The following is a 27,438-nucleotide window of genomic DNA, read 5'->3' as shown; positions in this document are numbered from 1 at the left end:
CGTTTATTACTTGAGAAATGTATCCTAGAAGGTTGTGTAGAAATTTCAAGTCGACTGGTCGACCAGCGACGGTGAAAAAAGCTTTTGAAGTTTTGAAAGCCGATTGCACTAAGTTCAACTGTTTGCCGGATTTTCGAAGAATATGAAGTGGATATAACCCCGCAAATGCCTCGCTATGAATGGTAATAATATTTTTGTTTAACACGAAAATGTAATTTTGATTATTTCTTATTCAAGAGGATAAAATGTTGGTTCACAAACTCCCGCAAATTGTGCGTGAATATAAACAAATTCGAAATTCTGCTAACTTTTAGCCTAATTTTCCGCATTTCACTGCATTTAAACGAACAAAGCGCCATCAAATATTTATATTTGGCTAATTAAATAAATATTTAATGGAAAAGCCAAAACAAATAATGGGCGTGCATTCGCTTTTAATGCGACCCAAGCAAACATAGAAAGCGGATACATACGAAAAAAAAAAAATAAATTAAAATTTTTACTAAGCCCTTTATTATGAAGTTTGGTTTTCGCATCCGAAATTCTCTATGTGTGCAGATTTTCAAGTGAAAATTCATAAGTGAGCTGAATAGGCGGCTAAGCACACGGGCAGGCTCGAACTGTGTACCAAATATAAAGTGGAGTTCGACTGTAAGCATAAAGAAAACAGTGATGTCCTAAATAACCGGAAGTAGGTGCATTGTACGGCAACACACACACTCACACACATATACATTTACATATGTATCACAATAAATGTCTATATGTAGTTGTTGTTGTATGTTTTTGCACTGGCCAATATTCGTTTAATTCACTGGCAATTGCTTTGCGTGTGGGGCCCTCATAGTACATTTGTCACTGCTGTTTACCACGCTACCAAGCGCTCGTTGTCTGGCCCCTCCTGCTCAGCAAACCCTCCGTTGGACCGCACATATGTCAGCTGGTAATGAAATAATAATAATTTATGCCGCTTTTATGAAGTTGCGAAAATTATATTTGAATTATTGCCACCCTGTGCACGGGATGTTTACACATACACGCACAAAAGAGCGAAATAATAAGCGAGGCTGTATGTGTATTTAGGGGTATATGGGTGCGTGGGCACAAAAGCGGGAAAGTGACTTAAAAATGCATAAATAAAAATTAAAATGCGAATGCCAGTGAAAATTCCTGCATTTTTTGTATGTATGCCAGTGTATATAATATATGTAAAAAAAAAAACAAGACACAAAAAGAGAAAATTCATAAATAACAAATCATTTATGTACATATATCTATTATATAATATTAATTTATAAATATTAAATTTATGCTTTTTACAAATACTTTACAGCCTTTTCATATTATAATTTAGCATATTTCCTAGTATTTTGATTATTTTTCGCCAATTATCGTTAAATGTATTAAATAACGGCATAAAAGAGAGGTTAGATTTTCAGCACGTTTCAATTTTTAGACGAAAAACTTTTATTAATTCATAAGTAAGATGTATTTAAAAACAGGGTTTCAAAATGCTTTTGAAGAGAAGAGCATGAGAGGAAGAGAATACAAGGTGCGTTCCAAAGTAAACAGGATTTTTTGAACCTAGCGCCCCCTGATGGCGCCATCTTTTTGTCGACTGGTGCGTTAGATTTCATAACATTTCATCGATTGAAAGTGAAGTTATTGCGTTTTCAGTGTCAGTATGTTTCTGTTGTCGGTGCGAAAATGAGCTTCGAACAAAGAGCCAACATTAAATTTTGTTTTCAAATTGGTAAAACCAAAACGTTTCAATTGATGAAACAAGTTTATGGCGATGATCGCCCAACCCGAAGTAGAGTGCTTGAGTGGTTTCAACGTTTTCAAAGTGGTCGTGAGAACATAAATGATGATCAACATGTGGGCCAATCAAAATCAGTGATCATCGAAAATTCCATCGAAACTGAGCGTGAATTCATCAAAACTCATCATTGAAATTCATGGAAATGGAATTGAACATCTCCAAAACATCGATTTATCACATTTTGACCGAACATTTTTGCTTACGAAAGGTGTGTGCACGGTTTGTTCCGCACAAATTGACAAAAATTGCTCAGAATCCAACATTCGAAGGACGATTATTTGACCAAAAATCACATTTTAACCATTAACCACGCCCCCGTATTCACCTGATATGGCACCGTGCGACTTCGTCCTTTTCGGTAAAATGCATTTGCCCATGAAAAAGAAAGCGTTATGCAGACGTAGAGGCCATTCAAAAGGCTTGCACCGGTATACTGGCGGCCATACCGGCCAGCGAGCTAAAACACTTGTTCGACATGCTTTTGGACCCTGCAAAAAGCTGTTTTGAAGCAGAGACAACTTTGTATAAAATAAATTGAGTTTGCCGAAAAAAACCATTTTCTTTTAAAGGCCTGTTAACTTTGGAAAGTAACTTGTAGTAATACGTTACATTGGGGCGAGTTAGTTGGAGTTGTTAAAGGGTTGATTGTGACTAATGATTATAATTAATTAAGAGAATTCGTTCTGGAAAGCTTAATTAATTGAAATATTATTTCACAATAAGTTCTAGAGCAATCATTAAATAACATTTGATGTTTCTCCAGCAACAATAACAAAACTAATTTCTTATAGAAGCTGCAGGGCAATTATTGAATCAAAGTTGTCAGGTTTGCAATCGAATTGGAACCTGCGAGTGGATATCCAGAACGAACAGTAAATCTATATATCGCTAGCGTGATGCTTTAAACCTGTATAATTTTCGACAATCACCAATAGTTACAAATACTTTCAAATGCTCATCAGTCCAAAAGCCAGTCTAAGCCACTAGTTGATCCATTAAATATTATTAGCTAACGGTTGCCGAATATATTTACCGAAAAACAAATAAACATTAAAACAAAGGCTTTAAATAAGCAATGTAATTGACAAAATACAACAGCAACACAGCAAATGCATCGTTTAAGTACCGCAAATGTTGAATAGTGAACAAATATGGAAATATGCTTAATTGAATAAAGCGATAAACATAAAATGTACATTAATGCTTTACCTTCCGTCAGACTGATGCAGAAACGCACGCACTCTCACACATACATACATATGTATGTTCATATGTGCATCGCGTTAATTAGATTGTTTCAGTTGTCGATTGCAATTTACTCATGCAAGTTAAGCTATTTTAGTATTACTGTTTGCGTTCAGTTCGATTACGAGCTGTTTTTTGTTAGACTAGTTTGTTGTTGTTTTTGTTAACTTTCATTTTTATAGCCCGGTAACATGTTAGTTTGGCTTTAGTTGTATTGTTCAAATAACGGTTGTTTGCAATATTAATATATCTATAGAGTTATATAATGGGTTGTCAAAAAAGTCTTGCGGTATTTTTATTGATTTTTTGTTTTTTTTTTTATTCAAATTGAAATGAATTTTTGATGACTCATGCCCAGCTCTTGACCGATGCTACGGCTGCTACTATGCCGGTCCCATTCGACCAATTCAGCGATTTTATCGCAATTTTCGACGACAGGCCTTCCGGAGCGTGGCGCATCTTCGACCACCTCAACACGAGAACGAAAACGTTGAAACCATCGTGGTGCGGTGGAAATGGAAACTGTATCGGGTCCATAAACTGCACACATTTTATTGGCGGCTTGAGATGCATTTTTGCCTTTACGTAGTAGTACTGTAAAATATACCGTATTTTCTCTTTATTTTGCTCCGTGAAATGAGCTTTCTAAAAAGGTATAGCATGACCCGATGCGACGAATAAAACTAGAACTATGCGCTTTCAGCGCCAACAACCTAATATATATTTCAAATGGATCGGGATGACGAGATGAGTTGAATTCGGATGTTCGGCGGCTGGTTGTTCGTTCGTCAGTTTATCCTTGCGTCTGTTTGTCCTTCCGTTTGTTTGTCTTTCCGTCTGTCCGACTTTCCATTTCTTAGTTTGATCTTTGTCCGGTTGTCCTGCTATCCGTTTGTGAGTCCGCCTGTTTGTCATTTGTCAGCCCGTCCGATCCACTATTTCTTCGTCTGTCTGATTGTCCATTTGTCCCACTGTTCGTCCGACCCTTTGCTAGTCCACCCGTCTGTCCGACCGACCGATTTAACTTCGTTCGTTTGTCAGTCCGTCGGTCCGTCTGACCCTCCATTTGTTCGTCTGTCTGATCGTCCATTTGTCCCGCCATTCGTCTTCCCGTTTATTAGTCCGCCCGTCTGTTCAACTGACCGTTTGTCCGTCCGTCCATTTTTTCATCTGTCTGACCGTTCGACTGCCCATTTTTTCTTTCGCCGTATCGTTTTTCAGTGTGACACTTCTCGAATGGTTGAAATCGGTCCTTTTCAAGCCTCAGATTATCAAGTCTTTGAATCACGAAAATATCGATTAATTTTGGAAACCTTCACACACCTAATCTAATTTTTTTTTGAAAATGCTGGTTGACATTATACTGTATATATCGGTGAAATCGGTCCATAAATTGCCCTAACCTTCATATGCCATAGTATACTGATTTTTGCGACTCCAAGTTCGCCATTCACTGGGAGGGAGTCGGTGGAGCTGTTAATGGCTCCACTGTGAATCGCATTCAGTGTCTGTCTGAAACTATTTGCGTCCATAATCTGGTCCGAGTATTGTTCTATGTAGTCGGCTTAATCAAGGAATGTTCTGCTGATATTCCTAGAAGGCTGCTCCGCTCCAAGCAGATCACTGCAAGAGCGATTTCTACGAAAGCATTCCAGCAGAAAAAGCTTGGAAAGGAGAGCATTGTATTCCTTAAAGGAAGCATGAAGGCCTGACTATCTCCTGTTATTGTACGGAGTGCAGTATTTTGCTACATTTTCTCGCCAGTCGTTCTTCCTTTTCACTGCTTGGCGCCAATTGGAGAATCTAAGTTTAGCCAGGTCCTTCTTCATCTGGTCTTTCCAACGGAGTGGAGGTCTTTCTCTTCCTCTGCTTCCCCCGGGGGTACTGCGTCGAATACTCTCAGAGCTGTAGTGTTTTCGTCCATTCGGATGCGGATGACATGTCCTAAATAGCGGCTACGAGTACTCCCCGAGCTGGAGTGGTTTCATCCATTCGGACGACATGTCCTAGCCAGCGCTGCCGTTGTCTTTTGATTAGCTGAACTATGTCAATGTGGTTATATATCTCGTACAGCTCATCGTTCCTTCGTCTGCGGTATTCGCCGTTGTTAATGCGCAAAGTACCACAAATCTTCTGAAGAACCTTTTTCTCGAAAGCTCGTAACGGTAAGAGTTATTTTTCGTTGGATTTCGATGCTGACGTTTTTGTTGGTGTTAATTCTAGTTTTATCTCTTACACATTGCAAAAGTAAATATTTTGACAGCGTTCGAAATGTGCTCTTCCTTACCTGCTACGATTGTGTATGCTTGTTTGTGCTGTTGCCAACTATTCTGATGTCTGAGGCCTGATCGCCTCAACGCTTGAATGCATTTCCAACTACAGCGCTCTCGATGTACTTACATGTGTATTGATGTCTGTATTTATAAGTACCAATAATGTAATGCATTGGTAAATATTATTCAATATTTTAGTTAATAATAGCTCATTTTTTTACAAGCGCCTCGCCTCGGGTTAATCGAATTCAATGGAACCGCAATAAAATCATCTGCTTTAACATTTCGATTTACGATTTGTCAATTGACATTTGCAATTAGCATCTACACACGCACAACTACACCCACACACACACACATATATATGTATATGGAATTGTTTTACATATGTAATGTATATATGTATGGCCGTTACATATGAATGTCCACCTGCTGCAGTTGCATTTAAATAATTACACACGCTCGCGATTTTTGTAATTTAATATAACCAATAATGCAAATATTTTATTTGCGGACATTTTAAAATTGTATGCAAAGCACACAGGTGATAAATAATTACCATGTTATTGTTTTTGTTTTTGCTATTCACCAAATAATTCAATAATTCCCAATTATTGTTGTTAATTTACGGTTATAGCGGAAAGCAGTTATTTATGCATCAAATCCTGCATAAAATGTTAACAGTTATAACGGCGAAAAATAGAAATAAATAAAATAAATTAAAATAATATATGTAGAATAAAATAAATGTGGTAAATATGCTAATACCGTTATTTTAATTTGATTTCATCGAGTTTTGTTAACCCTTTGAGGCGTTTATTAAATTGTGGAGCTATTTGATTTTGTTCGTCTAATTAGACTAGTAGATAAATTATAATAATAACAAATAAACAATATTATTCTTTACTGGCGTAGACACCGTTTAAGCGGTTAAAGCCTAGTTTACAACAGCGCGCCAGTCGTTTCTTCTTTTCGCTACGTGGCGCCAATTGGATATTCCAAGCGTAGCCAGGTCCTTCTCCACCTGGTCCTTCCAACGAAGTGGAGGTCTTACTCTTCCTCTGCTTCTCCCGGCGGTTACTGCGGTGAATACTTTCAGAGCTGGAGGGTTTTCATCCATTCGGACAATGTGACCTAGCCAGCGTAGCCCCTGTCTCTTAATGCGCTGAACTGTGTCAATGTCGTCATATAACTTGTACAGCTCATAGTTCCATCGAATGCTATATTCGCCGTTGCCAAACCGCAAACGACCATAAATCTTTCGCAGAACCTTTCTATCGAAAGCTCGTAACGTCGCCTCATCAGATGTTGTCATCGTCCATGCCTCTGCATCATATAGCAGGACGGGGATGATGAGTGATTTGAAGAGTTTAGTTTTTGTTTGTCGAGAGAGAACTTTACTTCTCAATTGCCCACTCAGTCCGAAGTAGCACGAAGAGTTATCCTGCGTTGGATTTCCAGGCAGACATTGACTCTACTACTTCGAAGTTAAGACTGTCAACAGTGATGTGAGAGCCAAGCCATGAGTATTCGATGACAGGAGATATTCTTGCCCTCATTCACAACCAGACCCATACGATTATCTTCCTTATCGAGTCTACAGAAAGCAGAACTGACGGCGCGGTTGCTGAGGCCAATGATATCAATCAGCGTACGCCATCAGCTGTACACTCTTGTAGAATATTGTACCTTCTCGATTAAGCTCTGCAGCTGGAATTTTTTCCTCAGGATTAGATTGAAGAAATCGCACCATTAGGAGTCGCCTTATCTGAAGCCTCGTTTGGTATCGAACGGCTCGAAAATGTTTTTTCCGATCAAGTAGCTGGAAGTTCTCTGAGCTCCATTCACTTGGGAGTGGGCAGAAATGTTTTTTTTATATATGGTTGAAGCAGCTCACAACTTCCGGTCTTATACCAAGTATGTCTGATTATCTCTGGGTAGCCAAAACAAAATCCGTTTAAAGGCGAGCTAAAGTGAGAAGGCGAAACATCCCCTCGCCTAAGTTGTGCGCTTGGTTTGGGACCTGGCAAGTAAAAAAACTACAAATGAAAACTATAAACATTATTAGTGTCATAATAACAGATCAATTGAAAAGTCCTCGGCCTGTCATAGTAGTATAAGTTCCTTATGCAATTATTATTAGGTGATTACTGATTATACCGACTCCCCAACTTTCGTGCGAACTTGCCTCAGTTTCAGCGATCAGCTTTGCATTCGACGACAATTTATTCCAAGCGGAATTTTTTTGAGACTTGAAAGCAGGAAATATTCGCTAGGAGCCAGATCTGGAGAATACGGTGAATGCGGATGTAATTCGAAGCTCATTTCATGGATTTTCGGAAATTATTTTGTTGACTTTTTGGTGTTTTCGTCGATAACCGTGGCTTAAGAGCGTCCACTGCGTTCACCGTCCTCGTTGCTTATTTCGCCTTTCGGTAGACTTTTGCACAGTTTCGATTTTGCATTCATAAATCCACGTCTTGTCATCAGTAATAATGCTCTTGATGATAGCAGGCTCTTCAGCTGCGTTGTCAAGGATCTCATTTGCGACCTCTACTCGACGTCGTTTTTGCAAAAGATTCAGCTATTTTGGTACGAGTCTAGCGTAGACACGCTTCATACTCAAAACATTAACCAATATGGGTTTAGTCGATCCACAAGAGGTTATTAAATACTCAGGTGGCTCTCTGATCCAATACGACGATTTGCAAGCGTGGCTTCTTTAATTTTTCCGATTTTGTCGTCATTTAGGGGGTATTCTGGTCTAGAAGCATGAATTTCAGGTAATTTTCAAAGTGTCGTAAAAAAAGGCAATTAATATTTTTACTATCCATTTTTATACCCTGAACAGGGTATATTAAGTTTGTCACGAAGTTTGTAACACCCAGAAGGAATCGTCGGAGACCCTATAAAGTATATATATAAATGATCAGTATGTCGAGCTGAGTCGATTTGGCCATGTCCGTCTGTCTGTCTGTCTGTATATATATGTATGTACGAACTAGTCCCTCAGTTTTTAAGATATCGTTTTGAAACTTTGCAAACGCCATTTTCTCTTCAAGAAGCTGCTCATTTGTCGGAACGGCCGATATCGGACCACTATAACATATAGCTGCCATAAAACTGAACGATCGGAATTAAGTTCTAGTATGGAAAACTTTCACATTTGACAAGATATATTCACGACATTTGGTATATGTTATTTTCCAAAGCAACAATGTAATCTCCGAAGAAATTGATCAGATCGGTTAACTATACCATATAGCTTCCATACAAACTGAACACATAGTTACTAACAGAAATGCACCTCTGAAGGGTATTTAGCTTCGGTGTAACCGAAGGTAACGTTTTTTTCTTGTTTTATTAGTTATTTGTTAATTTTAGAAGAGTACAGAAAAAAATTAAAAACTAAAAAAAGTAAAAAATTTCAAAAATTATGAGCTGACGAAGTGGGGGGTCTCTAAAAATTTCGACGTGACCATACCCATGATTTCAACCCTCCTAGTTATCTGAAACCAAAAAAAAAAGATTATTAATCTAGAATAATGTCGCAATGGCCGGAACTACTGAAAAGTGGGAAAAAATTTTTTTCATAAAATGACGACTGCCTGAAAAAAAAGTTTTTTTGGATCACTTTTTCTGACAATTTCGAATTTTTTAAAAATAATAAAAATAAAAATTTGGGGATGGGGCTAGTTCCAACCATAGACAAGCCTATAAAGAAGACTCTATAAAAATTTCAAGTAAATCGGTCCAGTAGAACCTGAGAAATCGTGGGTATCGTTCCGAATAAGTCAGTTTTGAGAAAAACGCGTTTAAAGTTTCGCATAATGTCTTGAGAATGGGTCAGAAAAATGCTTATATCTCCGAAAATAATTTAAATTTTTGAAAAATCCTCTTGTACACATATTCTTGAATAGTTAAACTTTGAAAATATAAACAAAAATTTAGATTTTTTTAAATTTCTAGACCAGAATACCCCCTTAAGAAAATGTACGACTAGAATAAGGAAATTTTTCATTGACTGCACGACTTTTACTGAATGCTTTGGATGGCAATTCAAATACTTCATGATTTTCAACGATTCCGATTCTATTGGAACCACAAAGTTTCAAGCAAACTTGTTATTCAATATTTTTTCATTGGCTTAAATAGAGATTGAGATGGGTTCAAGTGGTTTTTTATAGCATTCCTTTCAAATTCAGTGTGAGTTTTCTCAACAACACAAAGGACTTGCCATGTTCCAAGTGCTCAGGAGTCATAAATACAAAGAGTATTTGGCTGGAAGTTTGTTGGATAATATATTCTTCAAATCGTCACCCGAAATGCAAAATAACGTAACATCACTTTTCGTAGGTTTACAGGAAAAGCAAAAAACCGTATAAAAAGAAAACCACTTAAGATATTGAAACAAAATTTTCAAATCTGAATTAACATGAACCTATAAGTATATTTTAGAAAAAAAATAATGGAAAAATTAAGCAAATTTTATAGTAGGTGTCTTACGTTATTTTGAATTTTCATTTCTGAAACAAAATAACGTATGATCAATCTAAATTTGTATAAAAATTAAAAAAATTAATATTAATACTTTTTTTTAATTTTAAATCAAAACAGTTGCAATTTTTTCATATTTCATGTTATTTTTATTATTAATATGTACATAGGTACTAGAAAAAATTTAAATATTGCAAGCTAAAAAATGAGGATAATGTTTAATTATTATTTATTAAATAACTAATTATTAAAAAGGTATATTATCATAAAAGTAATAACAGTCTGCTGGAATTAAAGCTTCTAGGTCCTGCAGATGTTGACATTTCTTCTTAGTTATTGTTAAACTTTGCAAAAGAATAGGCTGCTGAATTCCTAGAAAAGCACGGGTTTGATCACTTGGATCATGGAATCGCTAAACCGAACTCTGGCGGCTCCTTCTCTACCCATATACCGAAGGAGTTGTGGGTGGGAAGAAGCCGTTGGAGAAAAGGGACAGTGTCCCAGTAGATTTACTACTCCGGAGGGCAGCCACATTGTCATTGTCACTCCGGAGGGCAGTCTCCTTCAGAGGAGTGACCATCGACTCAGATAGCAGAGCGGCGATTCCAGCCTTGAACTCATTAACAATGAGAGAATTCAGAGCTGATAGAAGACCTAACCTCGCTATCAATAGCATCGAGGGCCTTTGTGATAAGAATGATATGAGTGCCAGACCACAGCGGAATCGCAGGAAACATGAGCTAGCAAGAAGAGGCACCCTAGAACCGCTATCGGTAGAATGGGAGCGGATCTGTGCTCCCGTATCCTATTCTATTACTGCTGGGCCACAATTTTTACACACGCTGTTGAAAAGTCTTTTGTCTCAAGATCGTTCGCATGAGATCTACTGATCTCTTTGCCCTCAGTAAGGCAGCCTTTCCCTAGTTTTGGGGCTTGTAACACGCCATTGCCCTATTGGCTTCCACGTGATAAGGCTGGGAATTCTACCAGACGTCATCTGCAAAAGCTGTATGGAAGAAGATTAGGTGGAAACAACTCAACACTTCCTTCTTGGCAGCTTCACTTAATCACTTGGGGGCGCATACCTTCAGACATCCCACCGAACTGGCGGGAAGCGTTTTGTTAATTTATAAGTTCGAACACAGGAGTTCTTATTTTCTATGGCCTCACAAAGGACTACATATACATACATATGTACATAGTAGTCCACGTTCGATCAACAACGTAGCCTAAACTAACCAAAGCACATTGAACTTAATCACTAAAAATAAACATAAACAATAAATGAAGGCTAACTTCGATATAAAAAAAAACACTGTTATTTTTACATACTTGAGTGATGATACGTTATTTTGTTTAACGAAATCAAGCAATTGATGATACGTTTTTTTGAGTTTTTAATATAGCTTGGGTATTTTTGACCGCAGAAGCTTAAAATTTGCGACACATATGTAATAAGATGTGGTGAATCGTAATCAGTAAAAAACTCATTTTTGAATTTTTTGATGATACGTTATTTTGCATTTCAGGTGACGAAATGCTTCTTTCCACTTAACCATATTGCAGTTACTTTTCTCAGAATAAATATTCATCTCCATCTTTTACTTTCCTTTTACTTCCAGGCTACATGCTGGCCTCCACGTTAACCGTCGATCAACCGGAACGCTCCCTGCAATTACAATTGGATCAACTGTTGGTGCATGTCATGAAGATACTCAACATCTACTATCATTTGATTACGCAACAGAAGCCCCAACTATTTGTGAAAGTGCAGAAAAGCGATCTGTTCGCCAATGCGAAGGAATTGGCGCTGGTGCAGAGCGTCGGATATTTCGGCAGCGATTACATTTATATAAAACTTTACAACATTTTAAGAAGTGCTAATGACAGCTACAAGGTAAGCGTAATTGCGTCGCATGCCACACACACACACACACAGATTGAGATAGAGACAATACAAAAGAGTGCGGAGAATAAGAATACAATCTGTATTCGGTGCGTCTGTTATTTTGCGGATTTTCCGACAGCCATGTGATATTGTGATGTTGTATGTGTGTATGTGAGCTTGTATATATAATACCATTGTCTTCACGTAGCACGAAAGCTTCACATCAAATCCCCACTGTTTTCTGCGAGTTTCGAGTCCAAATGCATTTGCCGAGCGTATTTTAATATTGTGTGCTTGTGTGTGAGTGTCTGCAGTTGCTCTCTTCTATATACATATGTATGTATGCGTTCGTAGTTGCACATATCCCTCAGTTTGGTCGGCCAGCTTTAGTTGCTGGTTGACGCGCATTAGTGACTTCACTCTTGAACATTACGTAAATTGTAAAAGTTCCTCGTGGCTTCTCGCTATGTTGGCGCGCTCCTTATTCTCTGGTTTGCTGCGTAAACTTGTCTGACCCCCGTCAGTTTGTTTCGGTCTTTCGCGAATTTAAATTTCGATTGTGAACTCAAAGCGACTTTATCTCTAGCTACACATTTAATGTGTGAATCTGTGATTATTTGTATGTATGTGTGTGTATGTGTGTGAATGTATGTTTGTGTGGTCATGTTTGTAGTAAATGTGCTCTCTGTTTTGGTATGTAAATACTATCCCGTGGGGCTTTTTGGGTATTGCTTACAGCCACATGCAGTTGGCCATGTTCCGCGCTTACTAACGAGGGCAGTTGAATATATCAGTGGGCTAAGTTAAAGTGAGTTTAAGTTAAAAGATCTATTCAAAAACTGATCCTAGTTGGATTGCTGAGAACTCCGGTCCATTGTAATACCTAAATACTCGTACTCCTAAGCATTTGTGAAAAATACTATCAAAAATCGACAAAGCGATTTTAGCCTGAACAACAAAGCAGCGAAGGACGATGTATTATCGGCCGAACTATTCAAACGCGAAACACTCTTCGCCGTGTTCCTCCTGCTAAGGAGCATGTATCAGCTTCTTTGTAAAATATGATCGGACGAAAGCATGCCCAACGATTGGAATTTAAGTGTGCTGTGCTCAATCCACAAAAAGGGAAATCCCACAATCTGCGCCAACTGCCGTGGGATAAGTCTCCTCAACATCGCATAATATCTATCGAGCGTATTGTGTGAAGGATTAAAGCCCACCGTTAACAAACTGATTGAACGTTATCAGTGTGGCTTTTGGCATGGAAAATCAACAACCGACCAGATATTCACCATGCGCCAAATCTTGGAAAATACCCGTGAGAAGAGAATCGACACACAGCACCTCTTCGTCGATTTCAAAGCTGCTTTTGACAGCACGAAAAGAAGCTGCCTTTATGCCGCGATGTCTGAATTTGGTATCCGCGTAAAACTAATACGGCTGTGTAAACTGACATTGAGCAACACGAAAAGCTCCATCAGGATCGGGAAGGACCTCTCCGAGCCGTTCGATACCAAACCAGGTTTCAGACAAGGCGACTCTCTATCGTGCGACTTCTTCAATCTGCTGCTGGAGAAAATAATTCGAGCTGCAGAACTTAATCGGCGAATGCTGGTGATATTCATATCGCGCTGTTAGTTCTGCTTTCTTCAGAAGGATAAGGCAGCAAAGCAAATGGGTCTGGTGGTGAACGAGGGCAAGACGAAATACCTCCTGTCATCGAGCAAGCAGTCGTTGCACTGCCGACTAAGTTCCCACATCACTGTTGACAGTCATAACTTCGAAGTAGTAGATAATTTCGTCTATTTTGGAACCAGCATTAACAGCAAAAACAATGTCAGCCTCGAAATCCAACGCAGAATAACTCTTGCCAACAGGTGCTACTTCGGACTAGGCAATTGAGAAGCAAAGTCCGCTCTCGACGAACAAAAACCAAACTCTACAAATCACTCATCATCCCCATCCAGCTATATGATGCAGAGGCTTGGAGGATGACAACATTTGATGAGTCGACGTTACGATTTTTCGAGAGAAAGTTTCTGCGAAAGATTTGTAGTCCTTTGCGCGTTGGCCACTGCGAATATAGCATTCGATAGAAAGATGAGCTGTATGAGATATACGACATTATTGACATTGTACAGCGATTTAAGAGATAGAGGCTGCGCTTGCTATGTCATGTCGTACGTATGGACGAAAACACTGCAGCTGCACTGAAGCAGAGGAAGAGGAAGACCTCCACTCCGTTGGAAGGACCAGATGGAGAAGTACCTGGCTAACACTTGGAATCTCTAATTGGCGCCAAGCAGCGTACAGCAAGAACGACCGGCGCGCTGTTGTAAACTCGGTTATAACCGCGTAAGAGGTGTCTACGCCAATAGAGAAGAAGAATGATATCGCTTTCCGTTAATCTTTTTGGTGACTTATCAACACTTTCTCTGCTCCAAATACTTATGGTTCTAGTCGATAACTGAAGATTTTGGAAGGGGAATCTATTGCTACAGCTATGTCACTGCGTTACTTCACGAGCCACCCGCGTAACTGCTTTTGTTGTAATTCTATTGTGCAACCGCACGAATGCCGAATGTGTAGTGTGCGAGATTTTGTGGCTTTTTGCGTGGGTTGCGAGGATTTTTAGTATCTGATACTTGTGGTTTAAAAAGTTGCAAACTAGCAGAAATCATAAAAACAAGCAAGCCAGCCGTGGGGAGTGAAGCATCATGGCTCCGAAGTACGCGCGCTAAGTGAAGCTGGGTAAAACATATGCACCTATATACATATGTATGCACGATGCACACATACAGACATAGCCACATACATATGCGCGCGGGTTGATACTTGCAAAGTGGTAATTTGTGCAGCATTTAAAGTTACAATGGGTGTAACGACTGCCAAAATAGCTAACTTCAACTGACGGACGCACTGACTGAGTGCCTCAGCTGCCTGCCGTTCGTCGTTGTGCTTCATAATGCGTTGCTTTTGTTGTTCCATTTGTCTGGCTGCAGTTTCGTTTTAAAGCTTTTGTGGTAATGTAATTTGTGTGACGGTTTATTTCTGGTTTACGCTTGGACGTGTTGCCCAAGCATGGTCCAGATAGCAGCACAGATACGCTTAAGGGCTTCAGTACAAAACTAAGAGAATGCACCGAGCAGCGACGTCATCACACTAGAAATGGTGTATAAAGTTGACAATCGGCGGGTGGGAGTTCTTAGTGTGAACGATGTATGCTCTTTTATTATTAGATCAGTGTGTTTGTGAGTTGTGTGTCGATCGAGTTTTTGTGGTCCTCTAAAATTGGAAGCAAACTGTAGATTTATTACTTTCAAAGAATGTTAGTTTATCGAAATGAGATAATATTACTACAGCGAACTAAAGTTGACAGCAGATGTGCATGGGCTGAAAAGTTCTATCTCGACATTTTTTGATCTCGACGTCTAAACCTCCGATAATTTATTGTTCTGATTTGAAAATAGTTCTATGTTAGCTGAATAAAACTGAAATTCTCTCATTCTTCGACTGCATCCCTGAAATCCTAGATCACAGCGTCGCATAGTCTACTCCTAAAAGCTTTTTCTCTGCTTATTTACCGAAGAGGGATATGTGGATTGATTGAAATCGATGGAAAAGAGGCGCAGTGAGATTATTCACGACTGGTTGGAAATTTAGTAGAAACGTTCGAGGGGATTTTTTCTGTTTGGAGCTCTCCGTCAAGCATAGTTTTAGGCTACCGTTACACTGTAGCGTATTTAAAGCCGTGGTAGTCATTAAGTTGGCTCCGAAGAGAAGTCTTTTTTTTCAGAAAGCCAGCTGAACAACTTTGGGGCAAGTTGATAGCACTTTGTCAACTTTTGATAGTATTTTTGATTAATGTTTAGGATTATTTACGTATCAATGGGTCTGCGTTCTCAGCTGTACAAGTGGTATTTATGTTTGGCTTGACCTTTTAAGCTAATCCAATCGATCTGAAGAAATATTTGCTCAAATTGTTGCCTTCTCGGTCGCTTTGGACGACTTTAATGGGAAAGCAATCACTGTCGATTGTACTTAGGCATTAACGATGTATCAAATTCAGATAAGTTGTTGTTGATGTCATTCAACGGTAGACCCAGGCAACGTGCAGTTTCGACGGGGTCGTACCAAAGGGAGAATAATGTCAGATGAGTAGGAAGAAGGGTATCAGATGAGTGGTGTTAGCAGGGTATGCAAAGAGGTGGGCAGTAAGGTGGAGTGATAATGTATGGAGAAAAAATTTTTTTGAAATCGTCTCGTTTATTTCCCCCCCAAACTGCACTCGATGCTTCTGTTACCAACTTGATGCAGCGCTCCACAGCTTGGATGTAGCTTAGAAAATATTGTGTAATATTCTGACATGTACCAAGACCGTTTTTGACAATGTCTTTCAAGGTTTCATCAGACATATTTAAAGTTAGAGGTGGCTCAGTTATATCACAGTCTTGCTACAATGTTATCTTTGGCATCGAAGTTGAATGCAGGTACTTTAAACGTTCAAAGTCTTCGAGAATTCCCTGTTCTTGCTTTTACAATTCTTATATATGCAAGATCTTTTATAATCTCTCTGTCATCATCAAACATGGCAATGAGAAGACTTTGGTGACCAAATCCATTTCGTTGGATTACTTTGTCAACGATTGCTTTCATTTCGAAGTTCAAATAACGACTTAAGTTAAAGGCTTGTTATATGTTTTTGGCTCCGTTAATGCATGAAGAATTACGTTCTATTGTAAACCACATTGGTCCATAAACTTTCATAACATACTTGGCTAATACAACTAGCTTTTCTTCTGGGTCACTTTTAGTGGCATGCAATCTAGAAATTAGACTAGCTGTTGTTAACCATCTAGAATGGTTAAGGGATTCCATATTAGCTAAATCAGAAGAAAATATACCAGTATAGCAGTCGTTATGTTGTATAAATGCCTTTGGTCAGTACTAAGCTCTTCCCTAGTTATTTCAAGAAATATTGTAGGTATAACAGCAATTTCGACTACCGGCACAGTTTGACAAGTTTGTAATTGAGATCCGATGGCGTCTGAAAAGTATTTACGTTCTATAGTTGTTCCGTCTAAATGTAATACAAGATGATGTAGTGGTAATTCATTTGAATGCAATTGACAGATAATCCCCTGTAATGGTCTGTTGAATTCTTCCTCCATCAGATGAATAACACCTCCTTTGAAACCTGTATTCACTACAGTTCCATCGCACCCAACAACAGCTAATTCACTCACATTTACCGACTTAGATTTCAGATAAAATAATATAGTGTCTTTAATATTTTTAGCAGTCCCCATGAGCTAGCGTCACTCTCGTTTCACGGCAACTCGAGCTCTACGTCTGCAATGGATGGTGGTTTGACTACATTCACTGAGAGGGGTTCGGTAGGTGAAAGTTTTAATGGCTCTACTGTATATGGCGGTCAGTGCTTGTCGAAAGTTAGTTGTGTCCGAAGTCTGGTTCGCGTATAGCGTTGATGTCGTCAACGTAGTTGAGGAATGATCTCTTAATGCTCGTAGGAGGCGGTGCTGCTTCAAGCAGGAATGATTTATGCGAAAGCACCCCAGTAGGAAGCGAAGAAAGTCGAGGAGATAGCCGTTTACTTTTGAGCACATGCCAACGATTCCATTGCCCGAGGTCATTATCGTGCAATCATCAGCGTATGATATGATAGAAATTCCCTCTGGTGGTTCCGGGAGTTTCGAGATGTAAAAGTTAAACCATAACGGGGAGAGAATACCACGCTGCGGAACCCCTTGTTTAATTCTTCTCAGTTTTGAGTTTTTACCTCGAAATAGTACGGATGATGGACCACCGCTCAGGCAGTTCATAGACCACCTCTTCAGTGGTGGATGCTGTAATGATGATATATTGGGGTGTGACATGAATTGGTATGATATGACGATGTGATATTAACTGAAACGGTGTGATCTGGTGTTTGATGTGAATGAGTTGTTACGTTTGCAAGGAGATGTCTGTAATTTTGTGTGATGCTGATCTGATATAGAGATATGCTGTTATGTGATATGGTAGAGTGTAATGTGAGGGATAAGTGACACGGAGAGATAATGCTTAGTTGATGTAGTATTTTGTGATAAAAAGTGATTTGGTACGATGTGTTGTTCGGTAATATGACATACTTTTCTCTTCATTATTTTCAAAATAATAATGGGTTGTCAAAAAAGTCTTGCGGTATTTTTATTGATTTTTTTTTTTTTATTGAAATTGAAATGAATTTTTGATGACTCATGCCCAGCTCTTGACCGATGCTACGGCTGCTATTATGCCGGTCTCTTTCGACCAATTCAGCGATTTTATCGCAATTTTCGACGACAGGCCTTCCGTAGCGTGGCGTATCTTCGACCACCTCTACACCAGAACGAAAACGTTGAAACCATCGTTGTGCGGTGGAAATGGAAACTGTATGGGGTCCATAAACTGCACAAATTTTATTGGCGGCTTGAGATGCATTTTTGCCTTTAACGTCGTAGTACTGTAAAATATGCCGTATTTTCTCTTTATTTTGCTTCATGTTTGCGACGCTATAACTCACGAACGACTTAAAAGAAACGACAATCATTCAAACACGTGTTAGCGCGTGAAATGAGCTTTCCAAAAAGGTATAGCATGACCCGATGCTACGGATAAAACTAGAGCTACGCGCTTTCAGCGCCAACTAGCGAAAATACCGCAGGACTTTTTTGACAACCTATTATTATAAAATAGAGCGGTGCAATTTCTATTTTGGTCTTAAGGTTTAAATTAAAACTCAATTTTGTGCAAAATCTGAGAGTCTTCCGCTGCTTAAAATATACTTGTATTCGTAATTAATTGCACTTAATGCCACGCGTTAGTTTTAAGGAAATTTCGCCAGGCTTTGCTTTACTACACCAACACCTACACACATACACATACACATACATTTGAAACCACTTGTACCCACACATATACTTCGAAACACTGTTCTAACGTCTATTTCTCTATTCTCTTCCGCCACCTATCCAGATAACGATAAATCAAGAATCCGGCAGGTTATTAATTTCGCTACTCCGGACGTGCCTCAACACTTTGGGCTTGTGCATTGAATTGCGCGCCCACACCGCACCAACACCAACACCCGCCGGCACGCCCACCGGCCATACGCCCAGCCATGGGCGGCAGCGCGGCCACAGCCCCGGCAGCAGTGGCGCGGATACTGCGTCCAACACTGGAGCTGGCGGCGGCGGCAGCAGCAGTGCTACGGCAGTCTTCCCAACCAACGCCACTCTAAAATTAATTGAAGAAATTCTCCAGTATTTGAGCAAACTCGTAAATTATGCGCCCGGCGAGTGCATCGCATGTCTGCGGCAACTGTTGAAATATTTATTTGGCCAAAATTATGGCAACCAGCAGCGAGACTATTATGCCACATTCATAAGGCCGTATTTTGTGGTGCGCAGCAAAGGACAACAGCTGCAACTACACCTACAGCAACAGCAACAGCAGCAGCGGAGTCCGCAGAAACAACAAAAGTGGCCAACACACAACAAACAACAACAGCAACACGCTCAGCAGGGAAGTAGCCGTAGAGGAAGCAACAGCAGTAAGTTCACGCAAGCCAGTGGCGATCACCAGCAGGCAATGACTATGTTGCATGCCATAAATTCCGCTGCTGCAACAACTTTGGCTTCCACCGCCACAGCTGGAGGAGTTCTGAGATCAATGGCAACAACAAGTGATGACTCAACAAGCGCGCTGAAGGGCGCAGCTGGCATTGGTTTGTCGACCCCGACAATGACTACGTCAACTGTCAGACATAATGAGCCAAATGTAATTGGTGCACAAGCAAAAGCGACTTATGCCAACCGTGGTCAGGCGCTCATTGACTCCGGTCATGCCAGTGGCGTTGTGAGTGTTGCAGCTGTTGCAGCTGGTGGCAACGACCACAATCAACCGCACTTGTCGGCTACGGAGTATTATCGTTTGATGGGCGAATTATTTGCGAGCGGCCTAAATTTGCAAGCTGCCAAGTCGGAGCGTGCCGGCGACTGTGTAAAGCATATTAAACTATTTGAGCCGCTGGTAATCTATTGTCTCATGGTGAGTACAGTAATAGTACGCTCTCGCTTAATGATGCATGCCTCCAAACATACATACATCTAATGCATAAGTGTGCGTGTATACGTTAATTTCTGGTAGCGATGTGCCTATTGGACCTACTGACTGACTGCATGTGCACTTTTCAAACTGTTTGTGTGCCATTTATAGAATATACGCCACATTAATTTGGCTTCTGAGGTCCGATTTTTTAAATCAAGTATTTCAGTTAGGTCTAAAATAATTGAATTTCACACTCACTGTGGTGAATTCGGTGGGGGATCTTAAGTTTTGTTTTTTGCGACTATGAAGACCACATCCGAAGCGTTTATTTAGACAATTATATACTGTTGTTTACCAATCCAAACAGGGTTAGACTTTCGAAATGACAGCCCTCGGCGGCATAAGGTCCGGGTCAATTCGGGTATCGTAGAACCGGAAAGTGAACTCCTATCTCCTAGAACTTTCTCTCTTCTTCAGTGCAAAAACTTAGAAACTTTATTTTATTTATTTACAAACTGGACGAAACAAAGACTGAACCTCAACTTTTCCGTCGATGATATTGAAATTGTGAGGATAAGTGACCTTAAAATTTTAAGTGCACCATTCGAAAGTTTGTCCGCCTTCACTCTGCACATAACCGCGATAGTTAAAATAGCACTGAGCCGCAAAAAGATCTTTAAGTCCCTAGCCGGCAGCACTTTGCGCAAGGACAAAAAGACGTTGTTAGTAACATAGAAGGCAAGCGATCGACCGACCATAACTACGCCGCTCCAACATGGTTGCTTGGATGCAGTAGGTCCCAGATGAAGAAGATACAGACTTTTCAGAAGACCGCGCTTCGTATGCCTTCTACTGAGTGTCTTCATAGTGAGGCCCGCATCTTCGCTGTAATGGAATGTCATGCTTCACAACTCTCCAAGTAATTTCTACTCATTCCTTTAACATGTCGACGAACCAAAACAATATACCGACCAATTTTCAGATGTGATCAATTTTCGACACATACTGGACGCAATTTGCAGTGGAGCTATCAACAAATTCATTGACTTTCTCCCAGTGAATGCCGTACTTGGAGCCCAAACAGCACTCATAGCAAAAGAAGAGCGCGAGTTGTCGCGTGAAATAAGATTGGCTCTAGCGCAGCTTCGTTCAGGGTATTGCAGCAGGTTACACTCATATGGATCCAGAATCCACTCTGACGTACATATAAAACCTATGTCCTGAATGCAAAGAGGACCCGCATGACACTAATCATTTCTTTGCATGCTCATTGAAACCAAAGCATCTGCCCTTTCCCTAAAGTCCGAATCCGTCGAAATAGCTCGTTTCCTGGCCCTACCCTTAAGTGACTCCGATTACAGTTAACTTATTGCTTTCCCCCAAACAGGGTGTGGTCAATCAACATAAAGTGATCTTTATTTTTTCCGTTAAAACTTTCAAGGAGCTAGCGACCCCAGATGTGAGCTGTGTCTCACTGCTATTTCATCATCGTTCTGACCTCAGGTTATTCTATTTAACTTCGCTTTGGAACAGTCAAAGACTTTTGGTGCTAAACATACACTGGGTACCCAGCCTTAAAGGTAAAAAAATAAATAAAGGGCTGGGACAAGTTGGCATACTGTGATTCGGCGGGAAACGCAGTTCCAATAAGTTCATAAAACTGTTCACTTACTTCGAGGGATGTTATAGGAAGATCTTTGGTCCTGTAAGAATACCAGCTCAGAGCATACCGCTTTTTCAATGTCTAGCCTTTAACTGGTTGAAACAGGATACATTTCGCGGTTCCCAACGTAGTTCAAGAGCTCAAGAGAAGTAAACATTCTTCAGAATGTCTGTCGTTTGGTCGTCTCGTATCGACACCTCTTCCAGTGTTTTATTCTGTGGGGACCTCAAATATTTGAAGCGTTGTCTTGCAAATGCGAGGCACAAAAAATGCACTAGAGATCTTCCTAGGTTTCCTTGATGTCTTGCTCATGACAATTTCTGCAGTCATCTCCATCTGTCAGACGCATTGTGGGTGTATTTGCCGCCATCCGACTGTGATTAGCGAGTATTCCAATCATGTTGATACCATCTCTTCTATCAGTGTGGTGCAGTATCTAGTGAACAGGAACTTTGTGAATTTTTGATCTAACGCGCTTTGCACATTACTTCTGCAGTTTTGCATCCTGATAGATCATTCCATTGAATTATAAAGTTGCTTGTCATGCTCTTGTTCAGATTGCCGTAAAGGCGATACCTGGGCTTATCAATGTCGGTCACGTTATGGGATGACAGCCGTACACCATGGTCGTCATCAAAAGGGGGGTCTCTCATCCGAGGCAGTTGGTAATCTTTCATTGGGGGCGGCGCTTTTTTACTTGGCGGGTTCCAAACCCAGCGCACAACCTTATGTAGGGGATACTTCGCCTTCTCACTTTAGCTCGCCTTCGAACGAATGTTCTTAGGCTACCCAGAGGATACTTGGTCAAAGACCGGAAGTTGTGAGCTGCTTGAGCCATATGTAAAAGAATCGTTTCTGGCCACTCCCAAGTGAATGGCGATCAGAGAACTTTCCTCACTTGCGTGAACTTCTACACATGACTCCATCCTCCACGTACACCACTCTTGGTAATTTCGAAGTCGCTTGTTTTTGATTTCACTCTCTACTGCAGCCGCGCTTCTCAGGACACTTTTGGCCAATATGCGATACGAGGTTACTGCCTTGATTGCTGTTTGGTCGTCTACGTACATAGATGTTGGCTCTGAGTAGCCTGCTGATGCAGTAGTGGCTGGCTCTGCTGCTCCAATAGCAAAGATTTCTGCTTTTAAAATACTGCAGTTGTTCGGCAACTCAAAATACTGCCTTATGGCTAACCAATCCGTATAGATGTTTAAGATAGATTAAGTGTTGCACGCGGTCTCTTTCTAAGTTCTCCTTGAACCTTCTTTCCCAGTTGAAAAGTGGGATCATATACTCGTTGCTTGCCGAACCGCCATTATCCACAGAGCTCAGCAGACCCTAAATCCGACAACAATAAAACTCTTCTAGCTTCTTTGGCCTTGGTCTCCAGAGATTTCCTCTACTACCTCTCACAAGTAACTTGATCTCACCATTGATATGTGACGGCTTTGTGTGTAAAGAATTAAAACATCTCTGTATTGAAAATATCAAAGCAACTTGTAACAGATTACCGATGCCTCTAAGTGCCGAAACGTAGTTTGCAACTCCAGCGCTTAAAGTGGGACCTATAGCTTACAATCACACCCGAAGTACTCTCTTATGCCTGCACTAGTTTCCACCCCCCACTTACAGTGGTTGTAGGCATCTAGCTTCAACCTCCTTATCTACGGTAATAAATTAGAGCGCTCACGGCAAGCCTTCGGTATTAGGTGAGTGTGAATAGCCTCTCCTCTTCGAGTTCATCACTTCGAGTGCATCACTACCTAAACCTCCTCCACTTGAGCTACAGTACTACTCATTTGCTGTGTGCGGCACACAAGTTGCAACATTGACTTGGCCAGACGGCCATTAATATAATCAAAAAGGCCACAAGAACTGCTAGCTGTGTTTTGGTGCCTGTGTGGCAACGGCGAGTTGGTGAGTTGGTGAGTTGATTGAAATGATCCCTCAACAGATTTGCCGCACAGCTTTCAGTGTAAACATTTATTATTTACACACTGCTAACTACTACCTAATATATTGATTTATGCACGCACACATACATACATACATATACACACACACACTAACACTCGCACACAAACAGACCTACACACTACTAAACTCTAAACACTAAACACTAAACGCAGACAAGTACTAGGAAAATGAATGAATAAAATTGCATTTGTAAATTCTCGCATATTTTCAGCTTTTCCTCAAATCGAATGCCCGTGTCCAGGCGCCCATATTGGAGTTGTTGTCACAGTTGCTGGAACTCAATGTCACTTACAGTGTGTTGGACTCGAAAAATGTAATATTTGATCAGATTTTAAACAATTTGGATTTAATTGAAAAATGGCATCGTCAGGTGAGTGTTGAATGCTGATTGCTGAATGTTGCAAGTTGCATGTTGATTTGTTGCTGTGGCATGCCTCAAATGTATCTACATATATACTCCATAGTTGTTGCCTATTTATATAATACATATATTTGCCTATGTGTGAGTGTATGTGTGTATATGTATATGTGAGTGATGAGCTCTGCTGGTGAGTCGTGGGCGAGGGGAGCGCAGGAAACAGGAAGCGTTGCCGGAAACAATGAAAATTCGCCTGTTTGCTGGCTGTCTGCTGCGCTGCGCTGGTGTGACCCTGGCTGTGGTTGTGGTTGCTGTTCGAAAACACCAAAACACCGTGCACCTAAACGTTGTTGTGCGTGTGTGTTGGTTGGTGTGTGTGTGTGTGCGTTTGCTGTTGTTGCGGCTGAAGCTGCAGGATTATTTTCGTTTTCAATTCGAAAATAAAATGTTATCTTTGGCCGGTGCGGATGCATTTGAAATTCAAATATCACTCAAATATCGGTGCGAATTGATGTGCGCGTGTGTGTGTGTAGCTGCAATACTAGGCGCATACAAACATATTCAGTTGCGGCAGTTGGCTGGCAAAGTGAGCCTAAAACATTTTAAAGGATTTTCTATGTAAATTAGACTCGCCAGTTTGTCGAGTTAAGCTCACGCACACAGCCATACACACATTCATACGGACATATACATATGCATGTATGTATGTTGATAAAATTTAAAGCCTAGAAGAAATTTGTCATTCAAATTGGAATTAAGTGATTAAATATTAATTGCTAACAATAAATGATGAACGAGTGTTTGATGTTCGAGTGAAGTTTTACTACTTTGAACAAAAAAAGTAAAATTTTGTTCATAATTTTAAAATTATTAATTTAATCTTCTAAATCTACTCGTATGTCGTCCGAGTCCGATACTTGAACCAATGTGTTTTCCAATCCTCGAAACAGCTGTTAAAGTCAATTTTCGGAATAGCCTACTTAGAGTTTCATGTTTAATGCCTTAAATTGACTCAAAACGATTTCCCTGAAACGATTGCTCGAGTTTGCTGAAGATCCAGAAGTCACACGGAGCTTAATCAGGCGAATTCGGTGGTTGCGGCATGATAATGGCTGAAAATTTGGCGAAAATCTCACGAAGAATCAGTGCGGTATGCGACGTTGCATTATCGTGGTACAAAAACCAAGAATTTTCGACCCATAATTGCGGCCTCCTTTTACGTATAGCTTCGCACAAACGTCGCATAAGACTCAAATAATATTCCTTGTTGACAGTTTGGCTGGTCGGATGGGATTCGAAGTGCACCAAACCTAGATAATCGATTTCTGAACTGATTTGACGTGTTTTTTTCGGCTTCGGACACCTTTGCCACTATATTCGGCCGATTGATCGTCTGTTTCGGGGTCTACAGGGTTTGTCCGGAAAGTTAAAGGATTGTGTCGATTAAAAAAAAAAAAAATGATTGAACCAATCGTTACAATTCTTTAAAAACTTTCAAAATAGGCTACTTCTGCGTCGATGCAGCGCTGCCAGCGCGATTTCCAAGCATTGAAGGCGTCATGAAAGGTATTCTCCGGAATAGCCTTCAGAGCCGAGTTGCATGCTGCTTGGATCCATTTTGTCGTCTCAAAATGATTGTCTTTGATCGGCCTTTTCGGCCTTGGGATGCCGGCCTTGGTTAGGTAGCTGTTCACAAGAAAGGCGACGTGAGCCGGGCGTTGTCGTGGTGTAACATCCAATTGGCTGGGCACACCTTACGCATGTTCAAGTGCTCTGTCACAATGTCATGAACTATAGATTTTGATGAATTTAATATCTGAATAATTAAACGAATATTTAGTCGACAGTCTGAGTACAAAATTGTGCTCAAACGGGTCCTATTGTCGGTTTTTATCGAAGTCGCAGGTCTCCCACCGCGGTCTTCATCACAGACACCTTCCCGGCCTTCCAAAAAGGCCTGGTGCCTCCGAAACAAACCATTTCCTGCCAAAGCAACATCTTGGTAAGCCTGCTTGATCGTATCACACGTCTCTGTCGCAGATTTACCGAGTTTCATACAGAATTTAATCGCGTACGTTTGCTCTAACGAACACTGCATTTTCGTCTTGCACCACTCACAGAAACACGTCGCTTGTCCTGACTGTCCAAGTGCTCGGAGACAACTGACCAGCCGATCGTTCGTTAGCTACAATCTACTCTACCGAATCCAGTCGGTGCGCGCACGCTCCGAAGTACAGTCGTGGGGGAAGAAAATCAGTCCTATTAATTTCCGGACAAACCCTGTATATCTTAATATACGTTTTTAAAGAAGTTCAGTTTTTTTGGCAGAAAATCATCTGCTATGTGCTAATCCTCTACGACTAAGCTCTTAGTTCGAGCTTTACTTTTCAAAATTGGACAGTATGAAGAAAAAATCGCGCAGAAAGTGTGTTCCATTATGCCATGGCCACACACATCGATGGTGACTCGCCAGAAAACTGAATGAACTTGATTGCGAGATTTGTAAACATCCTTATCATAATTTAGACAAGGCAACAAAAGATTACTGTTTATGCTAGTCAAAATTTGCTTAAGGAGAAGCATGTAAACCTCGACTGCTTTTGGTCGCTTGAAATCACCAATCAATGTCTCGTTGTTGAATCGTCCGAAAATATTCCCAAAATAATTTTATGTAATTTAGTATAATATAGATTTGGGTTCTATGATAGGATAGGAATACAAGTACTTGTATGTGTAGAGCTCTTTTATCAAAAGCCGGGGTGCGGAACTTTAATCCGCTAAACCTAACCTACTCCCAACTCTAGGCTTTCCCGCGGAACCGTCAGATTAAGAATTACTTCTGTCGGAATGAGAATACATTTAAGCCTCCTCTATGGCACGAACTGACGGACGCCTAATCTGCTCTATATAGTATGTCTCAGTTTTATCATGATTGAGGCTGCCGCTTCGCTGACAGCTTTCTAGTTCTCAGTAGTCTCACACATTCGTTAAATTTTCCACCGTAAAACTACCACTGAGTGTAGTTTTAAGTTTTTCCCTTTGTACTTAAAGAGCGAAGGCAATAAAAGAATACATGCTCAAAGTCTTCAAAATGATGTCGTGCTGGAATCTGTATGGATAGCTTCTAAAGCACCCATATTCACTTAGTATTTGGGTTAGGTGAAAAACCCGGTCCTAATGTCGTCTGCCTATCCACGTATGAATGTCCGCTATCAGTCTGTGGATCCACTGTCCTTTGAGTGAGGTTGCCATATTGTTAAGCTTTTGACTCTCTTCTCTTTTGGCTCCTATAGACCGCACAGATAACTTGTCAATGAGCATCAGACTGACTATTATTTCAGCAGCGTCACTTAGTATTGTTCGGAAAGCACTGATAACGCTTAGTGCCGACTATCCTTTAAAAAAGTAGTCTTTATCAATAAAATTAACTAATTAAGTAAAATTTTGGCATAACCACAAATAAACACTTCCAAAACTCTATTTCCATTTCTACCGCTATTACAGAAATGGCCCGGTCATCATTCCGCCAATGATTAAATTCCTCATACAGTTGACACACAAAAGCGATCGCAAACTTATAACCATACCGAAAATCATCAGCATCACCAACAACTTACTGGCCAA

General features: G+C 40.3%; 1 protein-coding gene across 2 annotated transcripts in view; it reads left to right on the top strand.

The window, feature by feature from the left end:
* Positions 1-27,438, top strand: part of LOC120772331 — a 93,554-nt gene extending 66,116 nt beyond the window's left edge. For both annotated transcript variants that reach the window (XM_040100885.1, XM_040100877.1), the window contains 4 exons: positions 11,460-11,734; positions 18,743-19,816; positions 23,668-23,826; positions 27,319-27,438. In XM_040100885.1, the coding sequence (XP_039956819.1) occupies positions 11,460-11,734; positions 18,743-19,816; positions 23,668-23,826; positions 27,319-27,351 (1,541 nt within the window). In that variant the 3' untranslated portion in view covers positions 27,352-27,438. The remainder of the gene's footprint in view (positions 1-11,459; positions 11,735-18,742; positions 19,817-23,667; positions 23,827-27,318) is intronic.

This window comes from Bactrocera tryoni, chromosome 1 (genome assembly GCF_016617805.1).
Source record: "Bactrocera tryoni isolate S06 chromosome 1, CSIRO_BtryS06_freeze2, whole genome shotgun sequence".
NCBI classification, from domain to species: domain Eukaryota; kingdom Metazoa; phylum Arthropoda; class Insecta; order Diptera; family Tephritidae; genus Bactrocera; species Bactrocera tryoni.
The sequence above is the reverse complement of the archived record's forward strand: the minus strand, read 5'-3'. Positions and strand labels throughout refer to the sequence as shown.